Raw genomic sequence first — 27,880 nt, forward strand, 5'->3', positions numbered from 1 at the left:
TGTGTGAGTATTGTTGTTGTTGTTGTTGATACTTTGCCTGCCTTATAATTACAATTTAATTAAGCTATAATACTAAATGTCTTTTGTTGCTGCTGCTGTTGTTGTTGTTGTTGTTATTGTTACGCTTGTCGAGAGTTGCCTTTGTTGCAGTAGTTGCTCCGGAACTGCTGTCAGGCGATGTGCTCGAGCTCTTGTTGCTCGTGCTCTTCTTATCTTTTGTTTGGCAGCCGCACAAGTTTGTTGCCAACAATACGCACACAGCTAATATCAATGTCTTTATTAGCCCTTTTATTGTTGTTGCTGTGGCTGTTGTTGTTGTTGCTGCCCCGCTGGCCGCATCCGTTTCCTGGCTACGATCCTTGTACAGGCGGCCATTTTGATTGCGTGAGCCATCCTCGTGGCGATTCTCTTTGACCACCACCTCGTTCTTCTGCGGGATAATTCCAAGTACATTCCAAGTTGCCAAAGGCCATAGTTACATACGTATGAGTGTGTGGGTATTTGTATATGCGTATGTGTGTGCGTATGTGTGTTTTACTTACCGTCACTTCATTGAGCTCCTCTTCGCGCAGATTCTTCTTGCCAGGACGTTCCATCTCTGCGATTTTAAAAGAAAGCAAATACATATTTGAAATATTAAAAACCAATCTTTGTTGTAGAGTTTCAGCTCTTATTTTGCGACTTCTTTATACATTAGACTACACTTAAAATAAGTTATTCTTACTCAACACTTGACTTAAGTAATCCTTACGTTCTACACAACGCTTAAAATAAACCGGTACTGAATGGAATAAACTACAAAATCGATAATAAATTGCATTTGCTTGCGATCAATGCAAGATAAAATAATGTGAAATAGACAAAACTAATGAGATTTCTGAGAATTACAAGTAACGAAAGGAAATAAATATATCAGGAATGAATAGACAATAGAATAAATTGTTTTCCTTGAATAATGAATAAGTTCAGTACAATATTAATTAGATAGCTACTTTCGAGTGTGCTCGACTGTGAGATACTGTGAGATCGCTACCCATTTTGAATTAAAGAAAACAGTGCGGTATTATTGTTCAAATATACCACAAAAATACTAAAAATGTGCTATATTTGGTATAGTATATATGGTATATGTGATTTGTATACATAATACGACATTCTAAATATATCATTGAGTTCAAAATATACTAGATTGCCAGCCAAATCTATAGTTATTATTGCATGTATCACAAGTCGCCTCTGCCTTAAAAATTACGTAGGCGGGGTAAAAATTTGAATTTTGAAAAAACTGTTCAGAAATTATAGATCTATTTCTTATAGTCTCTAAGATCTAGATGTTCATACGGACGGACAGACAGACAGACGGACATGGTTATATCGTCTGACTAGACGTCTGTTGACGTTGCTCAAGAATATACTTTATAGGGTCGGATACGTCTCTTTCTGCCTGTTACATACACTTTCTATATAATGCTTAGAGTAAATTGAAGTTCTCTAAGGGATAAAGTGTGTCACTTACCATAAAGTCGAATGGTGCCTTCGGTGTCGCCAATGCTGTTCTTCGAGATGCATTTGTAGCCGCCAAAATCGGAGGACTGCAGCCGACGGATGTGGAGAATCATCTCGATGGCGTACATGTTGTTCTCCTTCTCGGTGAGCGCATAACGATCGCCGGCAATAATCATTTCACCTGCGGCAAAGGTGAGTAAGAGAATGAATGAATGAATGAATAAGTGAGTGTTGGGGGCGAAGTAAGCAAATGAGTACTCAAACTCGATGACTTAAAAGTCGAAAGTCGGAAAGTTGAAACTGCGCCCAAAAGGCGCACAATTCGATGATGTTATTTGCTGTGTGGGAATGTGAACAACGTCACGTTTGCAATATACGTCAAATGCACTTGACGTTTGCCACGACGACGACGACAGCAACATCAAAATATTTCAGCATCGAGACACGAACCAAATAAAGACAAATTGCGGCATTGCTGAAAGGTTTACTATATAAACTCGCAAACTCGTTCGACCAGACATCGAGTTGAGTTGAGTTGAGTTGAGTTGAATGTGGGAGGGAACTGAACTGAAGTGAAGTGAATGGAACAACAAACCAATAAGCTGGCAAAAGCAAGCGACTTACCATTCTCGCGCTGCCAGTAATTGATGGCTTTGGGCGATGCCTCAACGTTGCAAATTAATGTGACATCCGTTAGAACCGGAGCTCCAACCAATTGATTTGGCACTTGCACCAGCGGATGAACTACAAAGTGCACAAAAAATGAGATAAACAGAGACGAAGAAAGAGAGAAAAAGAGATAAACAGAGAGTAAAGATTAAAGAGCTGTAAGAGTTAGTCATCATCATTATGGTCATTATCATCATCATCAGTAACTTGCCACAAGCTTCACACCCGGTATTTAAAGTGTTGGAAAGCGTTATCAAATGGGAGCAAAATATAGCTGTTCTATATATCATTATATAGTATCAGATTTTACTTAAGATTAAGAATAAGATTTCTTGAAGTTTTGGAAACAAACTAATTTGGTTATTAATGCACTTTTATTCACTTTCAAAAACTTCCAAACATTTTAATTAAAATATAAATAAATATATAATTGATAAATTAAACTATATTTGCTGTTATTTATTTATTTTTTTTTAATTTTAAAGTGTGTTTTTGATCATAATAAAGGAATTAGTAATAAGGAATAAGAATAAGTATAAATGCTGATTTACAATCTTGCTCAACTGTGAGATACCTGCCACCCATCTTGAATAAAGTCTCATTAAAAAATATACCAAAAATATACTGCAAAATACTACAAAAATATACTGAAGGCTATACTTGGTATACCGACATATAACTATACCGTCAAAAACACTAAAATATGCCGTAGGCTATATTTGGTATATCGATATATATTTAAATATACTGCGAAAATACTGAAATATATCGAAGGCTATATTTGTTATATCGATATTGTACTGCATTTTAAATATACCATAGATCACAAAATATACCAAATTGTTAGCCAAAGCAACTAAGATCATTATTAAAAACTCTAAATTAAACCATTCAATAATAAATTTAATAATAAATAAAATATATAAAAACATGACATGACATTTGAAGAACTCTCCTTATTTTTTTTTTTTACCAATTTAGCTGTTATTCTTTCATTCTTTATTTTTTAATCATCTTATTTGACTCTTCATTATGCCAACATATCTTTAGCAGTCGAGCAGACTCAACTTGAAAGAAAAAGAAACTCGACTGATACGATTTTAATTGAAAATGAATTATTTTGTTGTTAGCAACTACCGAAAAAGCATTTACAGACTCCCAAAACAGATTGCGTATTCGAACAGTCAAACTTCATGGCAGGGTAAGACAGGAAAAACACTCGCAAAAGCAGTGGCAATTTTACGCAGCCAGTTGAGCTCTCGACATTCTGCGGTATATTGGCTGCTTAAAAACGCTTTGAGACGTCGAAAAAAAACATAATTAAACAATTGAATTTTGATTTTGCTAAAGAATTATTTAATAAGCAATTAAATTGATAAACATTTAAGTACATGTATAAATAAGTAAGAAAGCTGCAGTCGAGTGTGGTCGACTGTGAGATATCCGCTACTCATTGTGAATAAAAGAAAAATGGTGAGGTATTAATTTCAAAAATATACCAAATCAATATGCCGCAAAAATACGAATAATCAATATCAATATACCTAAAACGCCATTGGTATGCTATTTAGGTATATTGATACAGTACTATATTTAAAATAAACTATAGATTAAAAAATATACCACAGAGTTCAAAATATACTAATATACCGGATTTTCCACCAAAATTGGTATATTCTTTAGTCTATGGTATATTTTGTACTCTATGGTATATTTAGCACTCTTTGGTATTTTCTTTACTCTGTGGTATATTTTGTACTCTAGGGAAAATTTGAATGTACACTTTATCGATACACCAAATTTGGTCTTCGGTATCATTTTTATTATTTTACGAAAACTACTGTACTGTTTTTCTGTAGTACTCATACTTAAATGTAATTATTATAAATAGATAAATAATCGAAGGCAGCGTATTCCCATATTCGTTGAGCGCTCACTCAGTTTTTACCTCCTCCATATATGCTTGCTTCATTGTTGCGTGTTTCGTGTCAGTTTGAGGTTTTTTTTTGTTTCGTTTCAGCTGTTGTTGTTGTTATTTTTTTTTTGGCAGGATATTTTTGCCTGTTGTCTTTGGCAGTTTCTTGGCGCTTGGCTGCGGGGCAGCAACAGCAGCAGCCACTGACCATCATTGTTTTTTTGGCTTTTCAACTTTGCTGTTGTTTGTCTTCTTTTTCTCTTTCTCTTTCTTTTTTTTTTTTTTCTGTTTTGGTCTGCCAGCTGTCCGCTGTGGCATGCCCCCGAACATTGTGGCATGAGACCTTTTGTCTCAACATTGGCTGCGTTCAACCGTTCATTATTGGTCAATTTATTGGATTTGTGCATGCCTCATTCATGTGTCTGTGTGTGTGTGTGTGTGTTTGTGTGTGCCTCCGAATAATGTAGCATATGTCATGTGTTGTTAGTGTCGATTCGAGTTGTAATCCCTGCCTCCAATTTTGTCTGTTCTGTTCTGTTCTGTTGCTGCATTGGCCTACCCCTTATTGAAAATTCAATTTGTTCTAATAGAGTTTTGCAACTGCTGCAACACAGCTGAAATTACAAAAAACACCACCGACACACACACACACACACACGCGGCGTATGCGTAATTTTTTGTTGCCTCAATAGAGAGTATCTTAAAGGGGTTTAATACATAAATTTAACTTAATAGTGGCTGCTTGTTTATTATTATCGAGAATATTCATGAAATTATAAATTTGAAATCGAAAATTGTGTAGATCTTTTGTTTTAATCTTTCGCAAAAAGTATTTCACATTTTAATATCTGTGTAAAATTGCAGAAAAGTTGAGCGAACGTTTTAGCGAGATTCTTCAAATTAAGCAGTGCAAATTTTGAGCAGCGGAATGCCAAATTGTTAAAGTTCATACTGGTATGAACAATGCGAAAGATATTTTATTTAATCGGAGCTTTAATTTAATATAATATTAAAGATTTCTGTCATTGTTTTCTGCTAAAGATCTTAGATACTCTGGCTGGCTATTTGATATATTCAGTACTCTGTGGTATATCTTGTATTTTATGATATATTTTTAACTCTGTGGTATGTTTAGTATGATATATTTTGAATGTAGTACCTTATTTATATACCAAATACAGTTTTTGGTATATTTTAGTTCTTTTGCGTTATATTAATTTGGTATATTTTATGAATAATAGCACACATGCTTGCACTTATTTCAGATTATTATATCAATATACCAAATATATTTTAGCTTCGCTTTTTCGCTCTTATTCAAAATGGATAGCATGTATCTCGCAGTCGAGCACACTCGACTGTAGTTCACCTCATTGCACTAAGAAATTGCATTCGTTATTTCAATAAAATGATACTAACATATTAATCTTGAGTTTTTTGGAGGCTATGCTTTTAAAATTAAGGATTGATGCTGGCGTTCGCAAAGGAAATAGAAATTGTTAACCTAGAGCTGATGTCAAAAAGCTCAAAATGGAACAACTAGCAGCTAAACTGAAAGCTTAATAAGTTCATTAAAATAGTCGCAGTCAATGCATAATCAAAGTTTTTTTATTTCAACACGAAAAGCGAGCTTGCTGCCGCTCGATGCCGAAGAGCAGCAGGATCATTAGAGTGCCGGACATCCATCTATGTGGTGGCGGTACTTGCAGTGGTGCTAGTGCTCGTCGAGCTTGGGGTGGTGCTGCTAGTGCTCGTCGACTCGGTGGTTGTGGAAGTCGTGGACGTAGTGCTTGTGCTGGAACTGGAGCTGCTGCTCGAACTGGAGCTGCTGCTGCTGCTGGTGCTCTCCGTGGTGCTGGAGCGACGTGGTGGTGGCGGTGGTGGTGGACCCCAACCACCTGGTGGACCATGTCCTCCATGGCCACCTCCATGGCCACCTCCATGGCCACCTCCGCGACCACCGCCGCCTCCACGACCTCCGCCGCCACCTCCGCGACCACCGCCGCCACCTCCGCGACCACCGCCGCCGCCTCCACGGCCGCCACCAACGAGAGCTCCTCCAAATTCACCCTCGCCGCCGGGACCACCAGGTGGACCGCCTGGACCGCCTGGACCTCCTGGACCTCCTGGACCATCTGGACCACCTGGTCCTGGTCCGCCTGCACCACGTGGTGGAGGTGGCGGACCCTGGGCAATGGCCACAGCCACGAGAGCGACCAAAGTCACAAGAATAAAGGTTCGCATTGTCGTCTACTTCGGAGTTGGAAATCGACTACGAATTTCCCACAGATTACGCCGTGCTTTTTATAGTCCCGATCGGTTGTGTTGTGTGCTTAGCTGCAACTGCAACTGCAACAGCGATTGCGATCACAAACTGAGCAACTGCGTCATTCACTATTTGCGACCGACCACAGCTGTCGTCTATTTGCACACGCTTAGCAAAATATACGTTAAAGCACTAACAGAGAAAATGCCAAAGAAAATCAAACATAAAAATAAAAAAACAAGTTAGAAAGCTACAGTCGAGTGTGCTATTGATTTGATTTCAAAATATATAATATACCGAAAAAATACTAAAAATATACCAAGGATATATTGACATACTATATTCAAAATATACCATAGAATATAATTTTGCTTCTATGCTATGGAAAATGCATTTTGTATACCGAATTCTATTTGAAATTTTGAAAAGTTGAATGAATTTCAAAATTTTATAGAGCAATTAAGCCTCTTTAGGGGCTTGCTAATTAGAAAATGATTTTGAAAAGATAATAACGTATTAAAAATAATAAAATAAATAAAAGTTTTTATTTTATGCAAAATCAAAAGAATTATTGTTTTTTGTTTTCTATTTTTAAAATTGTTTTCAGTATATCTCCTAAAATTGTATCAGAAACTGCAGTTAACGAATAATAATAGTTAATAAGATAATTTATTAAAAAGAGTTTTTCAAAAATATGTAAGCAAAAAGAAGGGAATGAAAGAAATAGAAATCACATGAGAATCTTTAACTAAATATAAATTAAATGAATAATAATTAAAAGTATGAAAATGTATTGAAGAGATTTTAAACAGTATGAAATGCAATTATAGTTAAGAGAATTCTCAACCCATACTGCAATGCATGCAATATACTCGGTATAGCTCAAAGCGCAGGGTCTAAGAAACTGGAGCTAATGAATAGGACTTCTACTTAGTTGCAGACAACCAAGCAGATGCGTCCTTCAATGGGGCTACCCATTAAGTCTGATTAGGTTTGAGCTTTTAAGCGCTTTCAACCTGTGGAGCTTTAAGTGCGCGCGTGTGTGTGTAAAAGAGATAGCCAAGTGCTTGAGTGTGTGTGTGTGTGTTTGAGTTGTACTATTTGTAAGCTGCTTCGTTAAAGTACCGAAATATTGCACCACACAGAGCTAACCACAAACCTCACTCCATTCGAGCTATCGCAGACAGACAGCGCGACGCAAACACAAACACACACACACAAGGAGACGAATGGAGTGAGAAAGAGAGAGAGAGATGTGGATATTTAACGGTCTTGTTGAGCTGCTCGTGGCTGGTGAAAGAAGAGCCAAAGAGCCACTTAATTTTCTGATTAAAATCAATCAAGCAAAGCGCTGCAGCAGCTCAAGAAATCAAGCGTACTGAGGTTAAGGGTGGCTTAAAGTCAGGTTAAGACAACATGGCAAAAGCGTAGACAGCCAAACGAAGCAGTGTGGAAGGAAGCGGGAGGAGCAAACATGTCAAAAGAAGACGTGAAAGCGCGTGCGAAAGAGAAAGAGTGAGAGAGAGAGGAGGAGGGGGAGGAGGCTGCTCCATATGGGTTTTTAAATTGAAATTGAGACGCAGTCGCAGCGCAGCAGCAGCTAACAAAGCCGAAAGCAATAAAGGGGCAACCAAAAAATACGAATGGTGAGAGAGAAAGAAGAAGGCGTGGCGAAGGGGGCGCATTCAGCTGAATGACAGCTAGAGACGTGGAGATGAGAATGAAATGACAAAAGAAATGAAATGAAATGAGAGAAAGCAAAGCCGAAAAATTGGAGCAGATAAAAAAATGGAAATTAATTTTTGCGGCGACGAAGAAGAGCAAAAGCAGAATATATTTTGACATGTTTAAGTAGGACGACACACACACACACACTCACACACACACGCACACGCACACAAACATTAAGGTGTGAGCATTTGTGCAGTGTCAATATAATTTTCAGATATCATCTAGATCTGCTGCTCTTAAAGCGCTCTCCTTCTTCAGGTGTTTGCCCCTTTTTTGGCTTGCTGAAATTTCATTATGTTTAACGTGCTGCCAGAGAGTATGAGCAGGACAACAACAACCATAGACTACACTGCACAGTGTGCTCAAGTCGCTGGCTTAAAGTATGTACTACTTCTTATATATAAAAAAAAATTTTTTTACTACTGAAACGTGACGTTTGGAGCAAGTGTCTAGACCCGAGTTCTCCTTCAGTTTGGCGCTAATGCATTTGGAAAGTTTGCGTTTGCGAAGGAAGGAAGGAAGGTGCCGGAAATCGAAACGGAAACACTTGCAGTTCGCGTTATTGCCGCTGCGTTATATGCTGCGGTTCACTTCGTTGCCTTCGTTTCACGCACGCACATCCGCATATTCGCATATCCGTTGTTACACGGGTATGTGTATGAGTGGCCATTATGATTATGATTATTATTATTATTATGCGCGCGATGGGCAATAAATCAAAGCATTTCTTAGACACCTACTCCCTACTCCCTAACCCTACCTATCCTACCAAACTTGGTACTTGATGTAAAAGCAAGGTTAGTTTATACTCACAGTGCACCTGTAGCTTCATCCGTTTGCTGACGGTGGGTGGCACGCCATTCGAGGCGATGCACATGTAGGCGCCCATTTCCGATCGCGTGACTTTCGACAGCGTCAGCATTTCACCCTCAACCGAAATGGCTGCAATTTGTAATTTTTGTTTCATAAATATGGCATTTAAGATTGACATGCGGTTGCTTTCTTTGATAGCCCCATTCTCACCTTTGGTTTTCTGATGCACGCCATTGCGTGCAATGATCTCACGTCCATCCTCACGACGCCATGTGATCTTTGGTTTTGGATGGCCGCGTGCACGACACACAAGCTTGGCGGAGCCTCCCTCGGGCACCATCATGTCACCAGATGTTTCCTCATTAATGATATCTGGCGGTATGACCACCTCTAATGTGGCGGTCTACCAAAAACAAAAAAAAAACAACAACGAATATTTAGAAAAAATTGTATAAAAGTTATTTCAATTGCATTAAAATTTTTATATATTTCATATTATCTAAACATCATTAACTAAGTTAAAAGATTTAATATTTTTTCTTGCCTTTTAAACTTTCTTTAGTTATGATATGTACTTATGTTGACTTCAACTTATATTGGTTTTGTTATTTATTATTATTTATTTATTTTATTACATTTTTATATTTATTACATAATAATAATATAGTTTTAACTTTGAATTAAGGAGCTAACATTTTTTTTTTTTGCTAAGATAGTATTTTGACTTTTCAACAACATATGTTTACATTTCTACATAATGTTTGCTACACTGTTCAAGCTATTTTTTGTTAGCGCATACAGCTATTTCACTCTTATGCACTAAATTGATGTCAATGCTCCGCCCAGCGCGTATAAAGTAAACGATCTTTTGCAAAAGCGAGACAGCAGCATTTCGCAAAGATGTGTTCACTTTTGTGTGTAGACAAGTGAGTGTATATGTGTGTATGTGTGGGTGTCGCTCAGCTTTCATGTTGGAGGCGGATCGACTGCATGAGTGCCAAATTAATTAACATAATACCAAAATTTACGTTTATTTCAATGTAATAAAATAAAGTTACACTCTTTTGTTCTTGTAGAGTTACCTCCCATGTTCAATTGACACTCCGCCTTTGTCATACAAGACGGACAAGATAAAGCAAAAGCAAACGCAGCAGCCAGAGCGAGAGAGAGCGAGTCGTTAAGTCGTTAAGTAGTTAAGTGTGAAGTGTCGTTCACTTTTCAGTTTTCATTTGCGGCCGCGACGCGCGTTCTGCTAATTAATTTGTTTACTAAATAGCAAATATATGTATTTGCATAGTTAAATAGTGTTTGTGTTCGGTATCGTGACGTTAAAGTGATCGCACAGATGGCGACGTTGACGGCATAAGCTGGGTGAGTTTGCATTATCTTAATTTCAACAAGCTATTTAAAAATTGGCAAAGGTGCACACACGTGTGTGTCTGTGGGTATGCGTGCGCTTTTCGGCGGGACTTCTGTGGATAAACGCAAAAAGAGCAGAAGAGTGGGCAGGAGCGAATTTTGGCGTTCATTGCACATTTTCTTATAAGGTGACAGCAATGCAAGCGCAAGGACGTCACAAGCTACATGCCAATAGATGACGCTGCAGGCATCACACAGCAGTGACGTCACAAACGATGTGAATTTATTGTGCATTATATCCGTCGCGTTATTCTTGCAAAATATTAATATTTTAGTAGCAGTAAAATAACAAGTTATGTGATGTTAAGTGAATTTGCCTTTAGCTATTGCGTTGTTTTTTATTGTAAATTAATATGACGCTGATATCGTCGTCGTTGTTGTTGTATGTAGTTGTTGTTTTTTCTGCAGTTGACAGTTGCGTCATAAAATAAAGTCAACGTCACAAAAAACCCCAAACGAGTGAAGCGCGAAATTTATACGAAAAAAAAGAAAATAACAACAAACGAGAAACGAGAAAGGATAAAAGGAGAAAAGGGGGAGTAACGAAGAATGGGTTAAAAAGGCAGATGTGAAGCTGCCTCCTGTTTGCATTTTATTTGTCTCATATTTGCTTTTCACTCAATTCGCTTTGTTAGGTTGATTTTATTACAAGCCGTTGCCGACAGAGGGCGCTGCGCTGCAGCTGGAATGGAGACGTAACGGAGGAATGACGAAATGAAATGAAATTGAAAACGCAATCGCTTTGCACATGTCGCGAGGGGCATTTAATGGGTGAGACTGCGAGCAGCAAGAGGAAAGCTTAACGTAACGCAACTTGATGACAGAGAGGCAGAGCAACAGACATGGGAGTATGAGTGCCAGGGAGAGAGGGAGAGGGAGGCAGACATGGGAAGACAGACCGTGCTGCTGCCGCATTGTTTGTTATTTATTTTTGTCATTAAAGCGCTCCATTGTTTATATATCGTGTTTAAATGTCAGCAAACCCCGCTCTTCACACACACACACACACACACACACACACATACGCACACATGCATATATGCCCAAAACGTTGCCCGCAGACAGTCTGGCAACGCTGCAGCAACCAAACAGTCAAAGGCATATGACAAGTGCAGCTCCCCCCAAAGTAAATTCATTTCATTTCATGCATTTGCATTTTTAACTATTATTATTACATTTTTTTTTCACATTCCCGAAATTTTCAACTTTTTGTTTACTGCGCACTTGAGAGCTATAAGTGTAATATTACTTGGTGGGAATTGTAATCGTATATATATGTTACATATATTTTTTTTGCTTTTATTTGTAATTGTGTCGATCCATATCGAGTTTATCAAAAATATCAAATCTAATGAAAATCCAATTTAGTTTTTTGCATATTTCACTGTCGAGCACACTCAACTGGATTTTTGTTTTTGGTATTTTTTACGGCATATTCGAGAGCTCACAAAGCAAGCTGATAGTCGAGCTTTCTCTGTGATAAATTGCAATGAAATGAGAAATATTTATATGCAACAATATGTTTGTGAAATCGCAAACAGATTAATATCCCTTAGGGCCAACAGTCACAGTCACGAATTAGTTTTGCTTGTGTGCATCGATGTTTTTGTTTTCATTTTATTTACTGTATTAAGTGCAGATTACATTTTTCTCTCATTTTTTGTTGCATTTGTTCTGCTGTTAGACAGTTTATTTTTAATAACATGCATTTCACAAACAAATATGCTGTGAACACATGTTGACTCGATTTTTTGGCCTTGTTTACACATATACGACTCTTTTGTTTGAATGTTTTGACAAAGGCTTATCTCAGGCTCAGGCAAAATGGACAAGTTTTCATTTGTTTGCCCCTAAAAATATGCTTGCATTTATTTTGCATTCAATTCAATTTGCTAGAGTTAAGTTTGCTCTTGGAGCTTTTACTATGATATGGTAGAAAGGTTTATAGTCATTGAGTATTCACCTAAAGAATTGAATGAATGAATTCTAATATAAATTTACTATAAACGACTTGAAAATCTCAATTTGAATGACAACTTTACATAATTCTCCGTTCAACTATGCGATAGGCTTACAACACTAAAATTCAATTTGCACTTGGGTCTTTTACTATGATATAGTACAGAATCGTAGACAAAAAAGGTTTATAATCATAGAGTATTCACTTAAGAAGTTGAATGAATAGTTTACAATATAATTTCATTTTATGTGTTTACTATGAACCACTTTTCAACTTCAATTTGAATGACAACTTTACATAATTCTCCAATGCGATAGGCTTACAACATTGAAAGGTACTTAAAATCGAGTGTGGTTAAAGTCACTCAAAATGCAAAATGTGCAGAGCTTGTGACCGTGTTTATCTGACTTGTACTTACTTGCATTTTCATTGGATCGGTGTTAACCTGGCACATGTATTTGCCGGCATCCTCCATTTTAACGCTGCGTATGTTGAGAGTCCATGTGTTGTAGTCGTTGTGCGTCACCGATAATCGATCATTGTTGGTTATCACATGCTCGTGTATGGCCAGAATTGCCTTTGCATCGGCCTTAATCCATGCGACCTGATGATGGACATCCCACCAAGGCCCATCCACATCCCAGACCAGTTGATGACAACGACATTTTGCGACGAGATGATGAGACGTTTTCATTTCATTTCATTTCATATCGTTGCAATTGTGTGTGGTTAATTGTTGTAGTTGTAGTTGTTGATGTTGCGTTGTTGTTTACGTTTCACCAATACAGAAGTGTTGCCAGATGTTTTATGTTTTTTTTTTTTTTGTTGCCAATTGCATTGTGATGTGCGCATTAATGTATTTTTGTTTAAAACGTATTATTATTATTAATCCCATTTGTTGACATTCGCGTTTTAAAATGTTGCATTTGTTGTCGTTATTGGTCAACGCGTCATCGACATCAGTGCGCATTCAGCAATTTCCGGTTCCGTTTTTTTTTTTGCAGATTTTTTGTTGTTGTAGTTGTTGTTGTTGTTGTTGGTAAAGTAAAGGTTCGATGTTGCAGGCCATCGAAATCGATTTGCGGATGTATTAGAATTTTGTTGGAAGTTTTGCGTTTTGCGGCGCCAGTTGGCGATGCCATTCCACAGTTGGTAACCAAGTTGACAGGAGCAGGAGCAGGAGGAGAGTGAGAGTGAGAGGGATGATGGGTATCAACGGTACAAAAGTTGGCCGTTTTGTTGGTGTCGTTTTGGTGTCAGTATCGTTGACAATGCCCCACGAGGAGAAGGTGCAGGAGGAGGAGGAGTAGGAGGAGTAGGAGGATGTTAGTTAGTCGTCAGCGTCGTCAGATGTCAGCGCAATTTGACGCCATTTCCATTTTTCGTTGCAGGCGGCAACACAAGGCAAAAACGCAATTTTATCGTTGTTGATGCCGCAAGTTTTTGCAAGTTTTCGTTCAGATGGAGGGAAGCAAATGTTGGGTGGAGGTGGGGGCGGATTTTGTGTTGTCAAGGATATGAAATCGGGATATTTCAAGTGCAATTAGTGGAAATGGTTTTGTGGTCATTTGTTGGACGAGTGTTTGAGTGTGTACGTGTGTATGAGTGTGTGCGTTGTATTGTGTGTGTGTGTGTGTGTGTGTGTGTGTGTGTGTGTGTGTGTAGAGAGAAGAAAAATTTCACAATTAGTTTACATTTGTCAACGTTTTGCTTTGCTCTGCTTTTTCAACTGAAGAAAATCCATCAAAGAATAAACATATACATTGTACAAGTTGGAGTGGATGTGGGTATTTATTTCATTATTCTTTTCTTTCTTTTTTTGCTTTTGCTTGGTGGGCGGGGCAGGTAGTTGGCAGTTCTTTTTGCAGGTGCAATACTAACATTTAAACAGTTGACATTTAATGCAAATGAATGAAAAAAGTAACAGAAAATACAAAAAAGTAAAACAGAACAGAAGGAAAAGCACACACGTAATACATGCAAAAGCCTACAACTGAAAAAACTACAAAGAAACAAAACACACACACACACACACTCACTCACATACTGGCAAAGTCAAAGGATAAGCAAAGGCAAAGCTGAACAAAAAAATATACATAAAACTGTTGCCTACTTTAGAGCGCAATGGTAACATGAAGCTCTCTCTCTCTCTCTCTCTCTCTCTCTTGACTCTCTGTTCTGACTCTATATTTTCATTAGGATAATGTCGCTCAGATGTGCAAGTGAGAAGGCTAATCTGCGAGGCTGATCTTTGTGTACAAAGACCAGAATGAGATGGCTTCTATTCTTGCTTTGAACTTTTGTTGTTGTTTCCACTACTGCTTGGCAACTAATTTAAGGACAGAGGCAAAGCGAAACCAACCAAGCTACAGTTGTGGTTAACATGTTATGTTAAAGAACTGCGATTGTTTATCACAGCGCTGTTAAGTTGTATGATTACTAATGTAGAAGAATATGTAGACTGTCAATTTTATGTTAGCAGATTGATATTATTCTTTTGTCTACATGTTATGTTAAAGAACTGCAATAACATCACTGTTAGATATACCATTTTTAATGCTGTTAAGTTGTATGATTACTAAAGTAAAATAAGATATAAACTGTTTATTTCTATTCTTATGTTAACATGTGCAATTCTGTTAGGTTGCATGATTCATAATGTGAAAGAATTTGTAGACTGTTAAAGTTATGTTAGCAGACTGATATTGTTCTCATGTTAACATATGATGTTAAAAGTAATGTTAAAGAACTGATACTACTTTTAAAAACATTGCTGTTATGATTACAGTTTCTAAGGCTGTTAAGTTGTATGAGTAATTACTATGTTAAAGAATTCGCAGACTGTATTTTAACATTACTGTTAGCAGATGCAGTTTATTGAATTCATGTTATTATTGCTGTTTTGGTTCGCTGTGCAATTTATTGTTTATTTTTTTATTCTTATTTGTTACTTTGCATTAAATTCTACGGTTTAAGAAGCTGGCGTGTCATTTTAAAGTTGTAATAGTTGATTTATTTGTTTCTTTTTTGTGACAAATGGCAGGCATAACTTACTTTTGAGTTTTATGTAAATAATTCAAAATATTGTTTGTACTATGTCGAATTTGAATAGAATAGAAGATATATCAATTCTCTACATTCAGTGGTTATAATCATTTTTGTGATTTTACTCGCTTAAACTTTAAAAGAAGAGAAGTTTAATCAAAATTCTCTACATTTGGTACTCTTTTTTTGTAATTTCACTTTAAGATCTGTTATGCTTATGTTGCATGGTTAACAATGAAATGAGTTGATTGCATTAAATGAAAGTATGAAAAAAATAGTTGACGAAAAATGTCCGCTAAAATGTTGATATTTGATAAAGTACGCAGCTATTATTCATTTCACTCTTTGCATGCCACATTCGATTGTCGTTATTAAAACGACTTGAGGTCACCAATCCATTAAAATTGCCATGAAAGGAATCTTCATCGTTTGCATTGCGCTGCTGTTCAACAAAAAAAAAACAGCAAAGAATAAAAAATCTGAGCTGCCAATAATGCTGATGGCTCAGCACATTGAGGATGCTCGAGTTAACAGGCAAACAAAAGCGACTGCAAATGCAGCTGTGACTCTCTCTCTTTCTCTGACTGTCTGTCTGTCTGTCGTGCCACGCCCAATTGTTTGCCGTATGTCAATAGTAGAGCCCACAAAAAAAAAAACAGAAAAAAACGCCATAAACCAATAAATAGCAAACCGAGCCAAATAGCAACAGCAACAACAGCAGAAGTTGCACCAAAAACTCAACTCAACTCAACTGAAGTTGAACTGGTGGCAATACAGGACACAGGACACGGCATTGGGCACAATGCTCTTCTGGCATTTGATGTCGCTCGGACTGTCACTTTATTTATTTACTCAATAAAGCAAATTTATTGAGTAATGCTAAGGGAGTTAAGCTACGCCTTCGCCTCCCTTGCCCCTCGCTCCTCGTTTCGCATATACAAAGAGTGCCCAACGGATTCCGATTTCGATTGTGAATGGAATTTTCAGCAGCAAGGATAAATAAAAACGAAAAGCAAAACAAAAACACAAACACACACCAACAAAAAAAAGGACGTATGAAAATAAAAACATTGTTTGCGAGCCATGTAAAAACGCCAAATGTAAATGCAAATACAGCGAGCAAATGTCATAAAGCAAGGATACAGTAGCACTAAATACAGGACTACCAAAGACTACGGGACTACAGGACTACAACACTATATATACAACTATAGGACTATTGTGCATACAAACACACGACATACATATACATGTATATATATATATATGAAAATGGTGCAAAGTTTGTTTCGGTTTTAACTCGGTGCGCTTGAATTTATTTTTATTCATATTTCTCTGTAGCTGTTTCTGTTTCTGTTTCTGTTACTCTGAAACAAAAACAAAACTCAATTGCATATAAAAGAGTAAAAAACAATCTGCAACACAAAAAAAAAAACTACATATAACAAAATGATTAAGAAAACAATGAAAAAATAATCGAAACGCGTATGAAAACAATGCAACGATTATGCAACTTCTTTTTGTTGCAGTCGATGTCGTTGTTGTTGTTATTGTTATTGTTATTGTTATTGTTATTGTTATTGTTGTTCTCCACGTTTGCTGATAAAAGAGAGGTGAATTTTTATATTTTTCAAAAACACTGCAAAAGATGTTTTAAATTATGCAGCACATTTCTGTTGTACGCTCATTGCTATTGTTGTTCCATTTATTTTCCATTGTCATTGAAATCCGCTTGTCGAATTTTCTTATTAATAATATTATTATTATTATTATTACTTTGTCGTACAAATTTCGCAGGCCTAGGAAAATTTTAAATATCGCACTTCTATCGAATATAAATATTATTGTTTTTTTATTTACCGAAAACTTTTGTGTTTTTCTTTAATTCGAGTTCCTTCCATTTGTGCTTCAACTGTTTGCGAAAAAGTGTTTTATATAATATAACCTTAACTATTAAACTGTATTTATTCGAAAAATCTTTGACACTTAATTTACCGTATTCGTTATTCGTTTTTTTTTTTTAATTTTATTTGATAGTTTTTTGTTGCCTTTTGTTATTTCAGTTGCTCGTTTTTCGCGTTCAGCGAATGCAATTTATTTTATTATGTTGACAATATTTTATTTATTTATTGTTTAAATAAAATGAAATTGAGTATTGTGCTCTCTTTCATTGCCCTCTATTCGTGCTCTCTCCTCTCGTGTCTTTCTAATTGTTGTGCTGCTTTTGTTTGATTGAAACATCAGTGGATTTACATACATATATGAGATGGCGTTTTTATTTATGATGCCATTTCGTTGATTAACACCCTTTGACGTGCGTTGCACATTGTAAACACACACACACTCGCACACAAAAGAGAAAGCAGCCAAATGTTGCTGATGTGTAAACAAAATGCATTCATCGAATTAAACACGAAATAAACTAATGAAAGTAATACCCGAAACACATAAAAGCAATGCAACAAAAGAGAATTCTATCAAATTGATTCATCGGATAACTATCGATAAAAGGTTTTGTAGTTGTTCATCTATATTTGTTCAACTAATTCACTTTATTTTAACTTTATATTAATCCAATCCAATCCAAAACAGAATTCTCTCATACTGATTTATCGGATAACTTTCGATATCTGTTGTAGTTCTTCTTTCTCATTTGTCGATATTTTATATTCAATCTTTGTTCAGCTAATTCGCTTTTCTTGAACTTTAAATTAATCAAAGTATTTTGGTGAAACATAAAAGATATACAAAAGAAGATAATTCTTTCAAACTGACTCATCGGATAACTATCGATAGAACCTGTTGTAGTTCTTCTTTTACATTTGTCGATATTTTATATTCAATCTTTGTTCACCCAATTCACTTTTCTTGAACTTTAAGTTAATCAAAGAGATACAAAAGAAGATAATTCTTTCAAACTGACTCATCGGATAACTATCGATAGAACCTAATGTAGTTCTTCTTTTACATTTGTTAAGGTTTTATATTTGAATCTTTTTACATTGTTATTCACTTTACTTGACTTACTAATCCAACTATTTTGTCGGTTTATCAATGAAACGAATTCCTAAGTAACCACATCGAATCAGATTTGATAATCGACTTCGTTTCGTAGACGCTTGTAGACATTAATTACAAATTGTTTCCAAATTGAAGTTACTACGTTTATGAAACAAAAATAACAAATGAGTCAAAGAATATCGCAGTTATTTTAAATAAAATGCATTCGCATATTTTTGTAATACTTTTGATGCTTTAAAGTATCGCGTCGTCGAGCATTTTTATGTCAGAGAACAATTCTTTTTAATTGTATTACATTTCACATTTCGATTGTTATGCGGTTTCATTTATTATCATTTGTCGTTGCTGTTGTCGTACAAGGTTTTTTTTTTATGTTGCGGAACTGTTTATTGTTGTTAACAACAATCATTGGTATTTTTTTAAAGCATATTGTTAATAGTACATTACATACATATTTGTGTTGTGTTGTTCGTTGTTTTTGCCTTTGTCGACTGAATTCTTTATGCAATACTTTATTAAATTCTGGTTCAGAATTTTTGTTGTTGAAAATAAAAATGCGTTGATAAAGAAAATACATGTGAAACATATCTAGTCGAATATGGACGACTAGCATATACCCTTTAAACATTTAATAATTAAATGAATAGAATTTTAATATTACTTTTCATTAAGTTGTCCAAAATGTTGAGAGGGTATTAAACTATAGAATTATTCCTTTCCTTTGAAACCAATCGTGAAATTATCTTAATCTTTTCGATATTATTGTTTTTAATATGGTGCATTGGTGCGTTAACTATGCAGAGTGCTATTTATTATGATATAATATATATAGATATATATAGTTGTTGTATATAAGTAAATACATATATGTGTACTACATATTATATATGATGTATATATGTTTTACTTATATACTTGAGATTATTAAGTTTAAGGTGCGCTTAAAAAGGTTACATAATAATTGTGATTATTGTGCATTTTGGTGCGATTTGTCATTAAGTACTTAAAATTGGTGCACTTCAAATTTGTGAGAAGGTGTGTGAGAAACTGTTTGTTATTGATGTGGTTGTAGTTCTTGTTGTTGTTACGTAACGGAACTTTTAATCGAATAATTTGTGCTTCGATATGGAATATCGAATTGAAAACGGATAATCGATAACAAATGATACAAAAAAATCAATTAAAAACTTGATGTAGTTTTTTTTTTTCGTTTGGGTTTTTATTTAAATTGAAACGCTGCGATTGAAACCGATACATACCTTGGCTGGAACTGACGCACCGTCAGCACTCACCCGATGGCCACCCAAATTGTTTACCACACACGTGAAGGTCGCGTCCCGGCCTTGGGCAACGGTGACATTCTCCAGCGGTATTACAAAGTCCGGCTCGAATGCGCTCACTGAGGACGATTTGTTTGAAACGGAAATATCTTCATTTCAATGGTTGATTGCCATGAAGAGAAAACATTGATTGGAACAATTAACGAAATTTCTTATTTATTTGATGGTATTGTGTGTGTATTGTGGTTGGGTTCGTTGCGTTTATCGGTTCATTTCAGTACCTTGTTGGTCTAACGAATAAATGGCATACACTCAACATGTTAATAAGTGATTAATTAAAGCAAATGTAGGTAAATGATTAAAAGTATTGGTAAGCAAGCGAATGATATGCTAGCAATCACTATCGATAACAATGTTATCGATAACGAGAAGCGCAAAACTTAAGCAAGCGTTTCAGTTATCGATAAACAATCGACAATCTATCGATGTGCTAAGCAGCTCTAGATATTGTTATCGATAATGCAAGGCCAAGGCATAAACTTATCGATAGCGAAACACAGATGTGAAGCCATGTTTTCGGTTTATCGATAGTCGATGACATGCGACAATCGATAAGTTATCGAAAACCGATATATGTATATAGTTAGATGGAATGTTGAGACCTCTTCGTCTCAGCTATGAAGTGTGTAGATCGATGCCTTCAGCCACGACTTCTTAGTCGGTTATAGGCTGATAGTGACGGTATTCGATGTAATTCCTCTTTCGACTTCTTTGTCGAGTAAAAAAAGGTTCTCCCGAAATAAAGACTTCAGTTTAGTCTTACAATTAATTTATTTGTACATGCGTACTGTCCCAAGTCTGCTTAATTACTAGTTTCAGCATAAACTAGGCTTCAAGCTTTTTAGTGAAAGCTTAGCTGCCGTGTACATACTGTACATACATAATGAGCTTAAAGTTAGGGTATGTGCGGGTGTACATGACTCCCCCAGCACAAGTTTCTACAATATTGTTGAAATTTTCAATGGATTAAATTATTATTAGTGTATACAAAAAAGGTTCTTAGTTTGGATCATTTTCATTTTGGTATTTATATCTTCTTTTTACCTGATCTTTATAAATTTTTTTTGTTGGGTTTGCATTAGATACCATGTAGTTACCAGTTTGATTATGGTTACTTATTTCTTTATAAATTGGATTGGATTTTCCTACTTGGTTATTCTTAACGTAAACATTTGCAAAGTTTGGCTCATTTAAATTATTTTGTTTCGCATTTAGATTCTGCTTATTTTTCAATAATTTTTCAGACAGTTTTACAATATCTTCATGACAAAGTATGTTATTAAATAAATCTATTGGTCTAGTATTCGTAATTGAATGTATTGTGTTATTGTAACAAATAATTGCTTTATGGACATTATCTTGAACTGTGTCAGTATTGTTTGGATCCGCGTTATACAATCTTATATGTTCATTTAGTGTTAGATGTAATCGTTCCACGTCCGAGTTTCCGGTTTTCTTGTAAGGAGTTGTAAAGTGCACATCTATGTTATTTTCCAGGAGAAATTGCTTAATTACAACTATGTTAAATTCGTTATCAGTTACAATCTTCTTTGGCTTCCCCAAGTATTGAATTCTTAATTTTATCGCGTTAAGCAAAGAGATCCAGGATCTATCTTTAATATATTGAGCCGTCGCATATTTAGACATTTTGTCAATTGACGTGAGATACATTATATTTCTTTTAGGGTACCAAATATCTATATGTATTATATCGTTAATTTTGTCTGGCGTTTCCGTTATATTTAAATTATATTTTATAGGTTGCCGATCGTACTTAGCTAAGTTACATATTTTACAATTATTAATATAACTTTGTATAATTTTTTGCATATTTGGGTAGTAGTATTTTTCTCTTATAGATACAAATATTTCGTTAATACCTCTGTGATTATTTTTTATGTGTTCGTTTTCAATTATCTTTAGAATTTTTTCTTTATCATTTATATCTTCTAATAGTATACACGACTTGAGAATTCTTAAATTTCTATTATTTGAAAAAAAACTGTCTATAAATTTCTTGAAATTTTACAAATAAACTTAAGTTTTCTGAGAATACAGCAACTAGGCCTTTTTCAGGCAACTTTTCTCGCATGAACTTTAGCATATTTTCCTCATCGCCACTTGTTTTAAAAATGTGTCTTATTTTTTTTTTTTATACAAAACTTTGAATGTACTTGAATCATTTTCTGCCTCTATAATTTTTATTTGGATTTTAAAGACGTTTAGACATTTTTCAGTAATACTTATAAAATTATGATCGTCGGAATCTGCACTGTGAACGGTTGCCAGATCGTCAGTTTCGTTAGTAAATAAATGAATCAAACTTTTAGAGAAATCTTCATCTTCTATGTTTGTGTTATGTGTAGTGTCTGGTAAACTGTTATTGATCTCTAGCATGAATATATCAGTGTTATGTATATGTACATGTGTTTGTACGTTTTCGTCAAATTCCTCTGATGATACTTCAACAATTCTGCTAAGTCCGTCTGCCAAAGCGTTTTCCTTGCCTTTTATAAATGTTATGTCAAAATCGAACTCGTTTAATTGCACTTTCCAGCGTTGTAGTTTTAAGTTAGGTTCTTTTAGATTGTTAAGCCAAACTAGGGGCCTATGGTCGGTTTTAATTATGAACTTTCTTCCGTAAATGTAATATTTAAAGTATTTTGTTGACCAATAAATGGCAAGAAGCTCTTTCTCTATTGTGCTATAATTAAGTTCATGATTTTTAAGCGAACGGCTAGCATAAGAAATTACTTTATTTCCTTGCATGAGCACGGCGCCTAAAGCATAATTACTTGCGTCTGTTACTACAGTGAATTGTTTATTAAAATCTGGATATACGACTATCGGGTCGCTTGTTATTAGGATTTTTAGTTTTTGAAAAGCTTCTATGTATTCTTGATCATGTGTGTTTATTTTAGCATTTTTCTTTAAGTATTTTATCAAGGGTTGTGCAATTTTAGAGTAGTCTTTTATGTACCGCCTTAAATAACCTGTGATTCCTAGGAAACTTTTAATTTGTTTCTGGTTTGTTGGTAATTTTATTTTAAAGATTGCGTCGACTTTCTTCTGACTTGGTTTAAGACCTTCTGAATTTATAGTGTGGCCAAGAAATTCGATCTCCTCTCTGATAAATTCACATTTATCTGATTGGAGCTTTAAATTTGCTTTAGATAGGCAACTGAATACAGAGTTAAGATGATTGACGTGTTCTTCTATATTTTTTTGAAAATATAAGGATGTCATCCATGTAGACGATGCAAAATTGCCCAATAAAGGGACTAAGAATGTTGTTCATTAGTCTTTGAAACGTCGAGGGGGCGTTCCGCAGTCCAAAAGGCATACGAAGAAACTCGTAATGTCCACTTGTTGTTGAAAACGCTGTTTTGTGTATATCTTTAATGTCCATTTCTATTTGATAAAAAAACCTTTTGCAAGATCTAGGCTTGAAAATATTTTGCAGCCTCCTAACTTGTCAAAAATCTCATCTATATTTGGGATCGGGAAGCGATCTTCGATAGTTTCCTTATTTAGTTTACGGTAGTCTACAACGAGCCGCCACTTTTGCTTATTAGACTGGTCCATTTTCTTTTGAACTACCCATAAAGGGCTATTGTATGGGCTTTTTGAATGTCTGATGATACCTTGACTTAACATTTCTTCTATTTGCCTATTGACTTCGTCTTTATGTATTTCGGGGTATTTGTATGTCTTTGAATAAATTGCAAGATCATTCTTTGTAACTATTCTGTGCTTAATTTCGCTTGTGAAACTCAAGTCTTGGCCTTCTTTATAAAAAATATTTTCGAATTTTTCTATAAGGTTATTTATTAAGAGTCTTGCCTGTGGGTCAGTTAGATTCATTTGAATTAAGCTGTTTATATTTATATTTACTGGATTTTGTTGTATAAAAAAGTCCAGGTAAACGTCATTTACTTTAAGCTTTTTGTTTGCGTAATCGATGACTGCATTCATATCATTAAGTATATTGCAACCTATTAGTCCATCGAAAGCGCTGTGAAAATTATATTCTAAAAACTCGCAAATATAACTTTCAGCTTTAAATTCTTGAAAACAAGGGAACCTGCATAACTTGTGTATTTTAATTTTGTTACCCATTGCTTTAACTTCTAGTTCAATATCTGTTTTCCACTTTGGGTGGCACATATTCTCATTAATAACACTGAATTCAGCTCCTGTGTCAATAATAAAGAGTAGTGTTCTTTTTTTTCCTTGAATTTTTATATATGGTAATCGTCTTGCCCCCTCTATCTGAAAATTTACGTTAGACTGATTAAGATCCATGGGTTCAAAGGTACGTTTGCTTTGCTCAGAAACTTGCATATTTCTGTTGTTTGTCGACATTCGAGTAGAGTTGGATGTTGTGTTATTATTCGACTGATTGTGATACCCCTGCTTTCTATTATTTGCGCTAAATGCACCTTCAGATCTTCGATTTTCAGTTTTTGTAGCATTATCTTGTTGGTCACCGCTAGCTTCACCAGAACTACTTTGTGTTACTATCAATTCGTTTACATTTTTATTATCGTTACTAAAATTGGTTCTAAAGTTTGGTTTATTGTATTTATTATTCTTTCGAGTCGGTCCGTATAATGTGTAGCTTTGATGTCTAGCATCTTCAATGATTTTGTAAGCATCATCTAAGGACTGCGGATTTCTCGCGAATATCATTGTTTTAGTAGGTTCAGGTAAATTGTCTCTAAAAACGCGGAGTGCAATTCGGTTTACTTCGGAAGTAGTGTATGTATCATCGTTATGGATTAGTATTCGATTATGTACTCTATTAGACACTTCATTAATTTTATTATAATATTCTTCTATGGTTGATTCAACTCGACACAATTTTAACATATCCATTAAAACGTCGCTAGTTTCTTTTTCACCAAAATGTTTTAAAATGATCTGCTTTAGCCGCTCCCAATCGGTTATATTTCCATGTCTATGAAGCACTGGCCTGCATAGTCCTATAAATTTGTTTTTATAAAGCCAAATAAAATGCTTTTGGTAGGCGCGTCGAAAACACTAAACGTTGGGAGAACTGTTTCTATTTGTGCTATTAAATCTGGTAGTTCATTCGTATCAGTACCATCAAAATTTTGTATTAATTTTATGCAATTTATAGTTGAGTTAAACGTGGCTAAGCTATTCTCATTCATTTTAATTTTTTTTTTTGTTTTGTTTTGAATATTATGAGTTATTGCTTGCTTCTTATTTTAACAATGTTCTTTCATCAATGAAAGCTTTCTCAAAAAAAAATTTTATAAGCTCCTCTGTTTAGCTATCTGCTTTACCTTGAGCTTATTAAAGCTTTCCTGATTTGTTTAAGTTTCTCCTTCGCTTAGTGTCGGCTTTCGTAGTATGTTCTCGGATCTTCTTTGAGCCCGTCTTCGTATGCACGTGCCGATGAAAGCTTTCCAGATATGTTTTATGTTAAACTTTACGTTGGTCTACGCTTGTTGGACCATGTGTATTGCAGAGTCCAAAAAGTTATTACCACCAGGTGCGTTGTTGGGTTGTAAATTCTTACGGATGGCTGGTTTTACTGCTTAGTATTTTTTTTTTTAATCCTCGTCGCCAGTTAGATGGAATGTTGAGACCTCTTCGTCTCAGCTATGAAGTGTGTAGATCGATGCCTTCAGCCACGACTTCTTAGTCGGTTATAGGCTGATAGTGACGGTATTCGATGTAATTCCTCTTTCGACTTCTTTGTCGAGTAAAAAAAGGTTCTCCCGAAATAAAGACTTCAGTTTAGTCTTACAATTAATTTATTTGTACATGCGTACTGTCCCAAGTCTGCTTAATTACTAGTTTCAGCATAAACTAGGCTTCAAGCTTTTTAGTGAAAGCTTAGCTGCCGTGTACATACTGTACATACATAATGAGCTTAAAGTTAGGGTATGTGCGGGTGTACATGACTATATGCCACGGAGTAACGATAATATGTTAGTTCGTTTCACGATAGTCGATGACAATCAATAAGCTATTGATAATTTATCGATGTGTTAGCGACAACTGTTGATACAAACTTAATTGAATCAGTAAACTCAACTGCATAATCTTCGATAGTTTGCTATCGACTTAACGTGAAAACAATCGACTTACCAATGCAATTGCACCACAGCAACAATAGCAAAAGCAGCTGCAATCGCCACCCTGCTCCTCCAGCTCTAGCTCCAGCTCCTCGATTGGCCACGCCCACACGAACGCCCAACTCGCAAGAGGCCTGAAAACGCGCCAGCTTCTGTCCAAATGTAGATTGATTGGTCTGCCGTTGGCTAATGGTCTCTAATTGTCGCTGTCTCTGTCGCTGACGTTGTCGTTGTCGCTGTCTCTGTTGTGGCTGTTGCTGTTGCTGACGTTGTTGTTGATGCTGTTGCTGTTGCTGATGTTGTTGCTGATGTTGTTGCTGATGTTGATGCTGTTGACGTCCGCACATCCAACTGAGATTCGGGAACTTCTGAAAGTTATCGTTGCGTTTGCTTTGCTTGCTTTTGGCGATTTGGTCGCCGTTCTGTTGCGTTGCCACCATCATCATAAGACTGATGTAGTTCCCATTAACATTGCTTCAATGTGTCGACGACGATGGTGATGATGGCGATGACGATAACGATGACGACAACGATAACTGTGGCGATGGCGATGGCGATGACGATGATGAGTTTGTGTTTTTGCTGTGGAAGAGTTTTTGTGTTGACAAAAGTTTAAAAATGAGTTATGCAAAATTGTATTTCACTTAACGACAAAACTTGCAAATTTCATATGTGAACTGTGATCGACGATTTTCATTGAACTTTTCCAACTAACTTTTAATAAACACATGTTTTTAAGGGCTTTACAAACCAGTTGTATCAATCAGCATTGTAAATGTTCTTCTTGTATTATTTTGTTAAGGAAACATATTCTTATATAGCATTTCTTCATTTTACAAGAAAATTATTTGATTTTATGAGAGCTTAAATTTATTTTTTTTGAAATTGCAATGAGTTAAATTAATGCTTATTTTTGCTTGGTATATACATATATGAGTAAAAGGATCTACTTAAATAAATTAATCATCACAAAGAAATTGTCATATGTGCTTTATTACTATATAAGAAAATTTTCTGTGCACTTTTATAATTTGCTTGACACTCAATTATGCAACGGTTTCATGGAAATCAAATCATTCTTCGATAGAAATCAAAGCATTTTTAACATAGTAATTAATGAACGGAGTTTTGCAATAATATTTGTTATGATTCTTTGATTGAAAGGAATGCAATTTGTAACTTGTTAATCAATGAATGAAATTTTGCATTAATATATGATATTTTCTTAGGTCTCTTTTCTAGACTTTTTTGCGCATTTTAATAATTTACTTGACATTCTTAAATTCACATAATTATGTAATTTTTTCATGGAAATCAAATAATTTTTCGATAGAAATGAATGCATTTTTAACTCATTAATTAATGATGGAAATTTTGCAATAATATTTGTTACTTTCCTTGAGCTTTTTCCTAAACTCTTTTACGCACTTTTGTATTCAAAAATTCACTTAATTATTCAACTGTTTCTTGTAAATCAAATGATTCTTTTCTTGAAATGAATGCATTTTGTAACAGACAACAATTTTGCATTAATATTTTATACTTGATTCGGGCTTTCGCACTTAAATAATTTGCTTGGCATTCGAAATTTGGTTACTCAATTATGCAATTGTTTTCAAACGATCCGTCTAAGTGTAATCAAATGAGTAAACTAAGATGCAAGTTGCTTCGATGCAAGTCATTGCTTACAATGTTTGCTGTTGAACTTGGTCTTCTTTCTCTTTGGCTCTATGTAGAGGAAGACTATCGTTGTAGTAAATTGTAAGTTGACAATTGGCAAATGAAGTTTCCTGTTGTGCGCAATTTGCATTCAGCTGTCAAATTGCTGGCAACCGATGGGTAAACCGCTAAAAAGTGAATGCAAGCGAAGCGTAAAGCGAAACCAGGACATGAAACAGGAGCAGCGGGAGCTGCAAATAAATAATCTAAATATTGCATATTGTGTGTGTGTGTGTGTGTGTGTGTGTGTGTGTGTGTGTGTGTGTGTGTGTGCACAGTGGCCATAGTCGAAGGCGTTGTCAAAGTCGCCGAGGAAGTCAACGTTGTCTGTTGTATCTTGTAGATACTTTATCTATTGACAAAGCA

General features: G+C 35.4%; 3 protein-coding genes across 8 annotated transcripts in view; all 3 read right to left on the reverse strand.

Annotated features, from left to right (window-relative positions):
* On the reverse strand, nucleotides 1–26,371 carry LOC133848838 (neurotrimin). 5 transcript variants are annotated; one of them, XM_062284536.1, is made up of 9 exons: nucleotides 25,809–26,371; nucleotides 19,638–19,744; nucleotides 12,698–12,883; nucleotides 9,111–9,303; nucleotides 8,901–9,029; nucleotides 2,131–2,250; nucleotides 1,517–1,687; nucleotides 543–598; nucleotides 1–430 (listed from the first exon to the last, which is right to left on the reverse strand). In XM_062284536.1, the coding sequence occupies exons 1-9, from the start codon at nucleotides 26,239–26,241 to the stop codon at nucleotides 65–67; spliced, it is 1,761 nt and encodes a 586-aa protein (XP_062140520.1). In that variant the 5' UTR covers nucleotides 26,242–26,371; the 3' UTR covers nucleotides 1–64. The 5 variants fall into 5 exon arrangements, with proteins under 5 accessions (XP_062140520.1, XP_062140516.1, XP_062140519.1 ...); XM_062284532.1 differs by having other exon boundaries at nucleotides 19,605–19,744; XM_062284535.1 differs by having other exon boundaries at nucleotides 19,638–19,774.
* Nucleotides 1–27,880, reverse strand: part of LOC133848604 (clumping factor A-like) — a 135,570-nt gene that overhangs the window by 18,848 nt on the left and 88,842 nt on the right. The gene's annotated exons all lie outside the window — the stretch shown is intronic.
* Nucleotides 5,681–6,379, reverse strand: LOC133849006 (holotricin-3-like). Of its 2 annotated transcripts, none has more exons than XM_062284808.1 (2): nucleotides 5,850–6,379; nucleotides 5,681–5,819 (listed from the first exon to the last, which is right to left on the reverse strand). In XM_062284808.1, the coding sequence occupies exons 1-2, from the start codon at nucleotides 6,332–6,334 to the stop codon at nucleotides 5,777–5,779; spliced, it is 528 nt and encodes a 175-aa protein (XP_062140792.1). In that variant the 5' UTR covers nucleotides 6,335–6,379; the 3' UTR covers nucleotides 5,681–5,776. The 2 variants fall into 2 exon arrangements, with proteins under 2 accessions (XP_062140792.1, XP_062140793.1); XM_062284809.1 differs by having other exon boundaries at nucleotides 5,681–6,027; nucleotides 6,064–6,378.

The sequence above is a fragment of the Drosophila sulfurigaster genome, chromosome X (assembly GCF_023558435.1).
Source record: "Drosophila sulfurigaster albostrigata strain 15112-1811.04 chromosome X, ASM2355843v2, whole genome shotgun sequence".
Classification (NCBI taxonomy): domain Eukaryota; kingdom Metazoa; phylum Arthropoda; class Insecta; order Diptera; family Drosophilidae; genus Drosophila; species Drosophila sulfurigaster.

What these genes read in the sequence shown, in the direction of transcription:
- LOC133849006 (XM_062284808.1), bottom strand. Translation starts at nt 6,334, where the DNA reads ATGCGAACCTTTATTCTTGTGACTTTGGTCGCTCTCGTGGCTGTGGCC. An exon ending in ACGACTTCCACAACCACCGA is followed by an intron (nt 5,820 to 5,849) that starts GTCGACGAGCAC and finishes CACCACCCCAAG; the next exon opens with CTCGACGAGCACTAGCACCA.
- LOC133848838 (XM_062284531.1), bottom strand. Translation starts at nt 26,241, where the DNA reads ATGATGATGGTGGCAACGCAACAGAACGGCGACCAAATCGCCAAAAGC. An exon ending in GATGAAGCTACAGGTGCACT is followed by an intron (nt 2,251 to 8,900) that starts GTGAGTATAAAC and finishes TGCACTTTGTAG; the next exon opens with TTCATCCGCTGGTGCAAGTG. An exon ending in AGGAGCTCAATGAAGTGACG is followed by an intron (nt 431 to 542) that starts GTAAGTAAAACA and finishes ATTATCCCGCAG; the next exon opens with AAGAACGAGGTGGTGGTCAA.